The sequence below is a fragment of the Podarcis liolepis genome, assembly GCF_965112155.1.
Source record: "Podarcis liolepis genome assembly, chromosome: 13".
In the NCBI taxonomy this organism is placed as follows: Eukaryota; Metazoa; Chordata; class Lepidosauria; order Squamata; family Lacertidae; genus Podarcis; species Podarcis liolepis.
The window spans coordinates 23,609,505-23,612,109 of NC_139573.1; the positions used below are offsets into that span (position 1 = coordinate 23,609,505).

The 2,605-nt window shown below is 43.1% G+C and overlaps 1 protein-coding gene across 1 annotated transcript; it reads left to right on the forward strand.

Moving 5' to 3' along the window:
• Positions 1 to 1,481: 1,481 nt before the first annotated feature.
• LOC310691587 (vomeronasal type-2 receptor 26-like) lies at positions 1,482 to 2,381 on the forward strand (the record flags this gene model as incomplete). The annotated part of the gene is made up of 1 exon (XM_083471446.1): positions 1,482 to 2,381. The coding sequence occupies one exon, from the start codon at positions 1,482 to 1,484 to the stop codon at positions 2,379 to 2,381; it is 900 nt and encodes a 299-aa protein (XP_083327572.1).
• Between the last annotated feature and the right edge of the window lie 224 nt (positions 2,382 to 2,605).

Consider the following 2,605-nt stretch of genomic DNA (forward strand, 5'->3'; position numbering starts at 1 on the left):
TACTGTGTGAGGTTTTAATTTCCATCAATTGTTCCTGTATTTCTTTATCAAATATTATGTCCATATTAATTATTCCTGATCTCCTTTGTGTCTTACAGCTCCGTTGACTCAGAGTTACTCTGGAGAGGTCTTTCTCTTTGTTCCCAACTCTTATGTTGCAGCTGTAAAATTCCATTTTCAATTTCAAGCAGGGAGTCACCCAACGTCCTGCCAAAGCCCTGGCAGACCTCCAAGTTCTCCCCTCCACATCCAGTTGAAGCAATTAATTATAATTATCCGTAGAAGAATTATCTAGTTCCCCACCACAGCCCCAGCAAGTCTTCAAAGTCCAGTCCCTCCTCCCCTCAATGAGGTGGCAAGTAAAAGAATTAACTCTGCAGAGGCTCCAAGCCCTTTTTATAATGATTCCAAACGTAATACAGTATTTTCCTCACACAGTCCCGTATGTCATTAGAATCAATATCCGTATTCCCATCTCCTTTCTTCTTCACTTGCTTTGAAGAACAAAGTTTTTTGACATTGTCAGGGGGGTTGCTGAGTCATTTATGTAACAAAGTATTTATAATGAAGTGATTGGTTCCCCCACAACACATACCGTCTTGTTGCTCGAATGAAGTCATCTTCCAATTTAAATCTGTACAACCTTGTACCTGTTTCAATTTGGCAGTCCTTAATCTTGTCCCATCATTAGCAGCACGCGTCTGTGCATTAATCCTAATTAATCTCTTAATGAACAGAAGAACCGCTGCTCTTAATGGTGGCATTGGAGGGTGACCAAGAAGCGAAGTGCTTTTGCACTCAGAGTCTCCCTGCCACTCACCTCCATGTCAGAGCAAAAGGCAGGTACTGAGATGATCTGAGTAAAGCTCACATCCCCTGTTCACTGGGGGGAGTTTGCAAGGACAATTACCCTCAAATCATCCTTGTTTCATCTTTGCCAATGGTCTCCGCTATCGTGAGAGCTGTGCCACTAAGGCAGCCGGAAGTCGGGACTCAAAATTCTTAAAACATTTCAAAGATGGGTCTCTCTCTCTCTCTCTCTCCCTCTCCCTCTCTCCCTCCCTCCCTCCCACCCTCTCTCTCTCTCTCTCTCTCTCTCACACACACACACACACACACACACACAACAAACATACACACATTTGCTACTGCAATGGCATTTCAGGACACTTTCACCCCATGATACAACTGATGAAATATTTCCACTCCCCTTTGCATTGGCTAATGGGACAACTTTAAGCCCATGGCATGGGCAAGATACCAGGCAAAACATGAACCCAGTATTTTGCTGCAGCCTATGGGCCCCTGTGCTGCCAGGAAAAGGTATTGGACATGGAACAAGGCTTCCCCAAACCTGTGTTATAGGATAGAAACATTCTGCTTTCACATAGGCAGCAAAAGGGCCAGCTATTCGGATTGCAATTCCAATTGAGGATCAAGAAATGTTTGGGAAGACTGACAGGGAATATTGTTTTTCAGACATGAACGACTGTTTCTGGTGCCCAGAAGACCGTCACCCAAATGAAGATCAGGATTTTTGCACTCCCAAAGCTGTAAGCTTCCTGGCTTTTGAAGAGCCCTTGGGAATCAGCTTAGTCACTTGTGCTCTTTCATGTTCCTTGATCACAGCTCTTGTGCTTGTGGCATTTATGAAGTATCATGACACTCCTATTGTCAAAGCTAACAACAGGAATCTTACCTACCTTCTCCTTCTCTCCCTCCTGCTCTGCCCCCTCTGTGTATTGCTCTTCATTGGCAGACCTTGGATACTGGGGTGTGTATTCCGACAAACTGCCTTTGGCATCATCTTCTCCATGGCTGTTTCTTCTGTATTGGCAAAATCTGTCACTGTGGTTCTGGCTTTCATGGCCACCAAGCCTGGTTCTAAAATGAGGAAATGGGTGGGGAAAAGACTAGCTAGCACTATTGTTCTTTCCTGCTCCCTTATACAAACAGGTATTTGTGTTATATGGCTGGCAACCTCTCCCCCATTCCCAGATGTTGACATGCATTCTGTGACTGAGGAAATTATACTAGAATGCAATGAAGGGTCTGTGACTATGTTTTACTGTGTCTTGGGGTACTTGGGTTTCCTGGCCATTGTTAGCTTCACTGTGGCTTTCTTCGCCAGGAAGTTGCCTGACAGTTTCAACGAAGCCAAGTTTATCACATTTAGTATGTTGATATTTTGCAGTGTCTGGTTATCTTTTGTCCCAACCTACCTGAGCACCAAGGGAAAATACATGGTGGCTGTGGAAATTTTTTCCATCTTATCATCCAGTTTTGGCTTGCTGGGTTGTATATTTTTCCCGAAATGCTACATTATTGTGCTGAGGCCTGAGCTGAACAATAGGGAGCAACTCCTCAGGAAAAAAACCTGAATACAATATAATTTTCTAGCAATACAAACTGTGTGTGTGACCTTTGTTTCTGAGCTAAATGCTGATGCCATTCTGATGAGACAACTGTGATGATTTATAAACTCAATTTTAAATAAAAATAATAATTCCACCCAACTCTAATCTGAAATTCAGACAGTATTTTACTTTGGATGACTTTTGTGGAGACTGAAAATAGACCACCTCTTCATCTAGCCCAACATTCT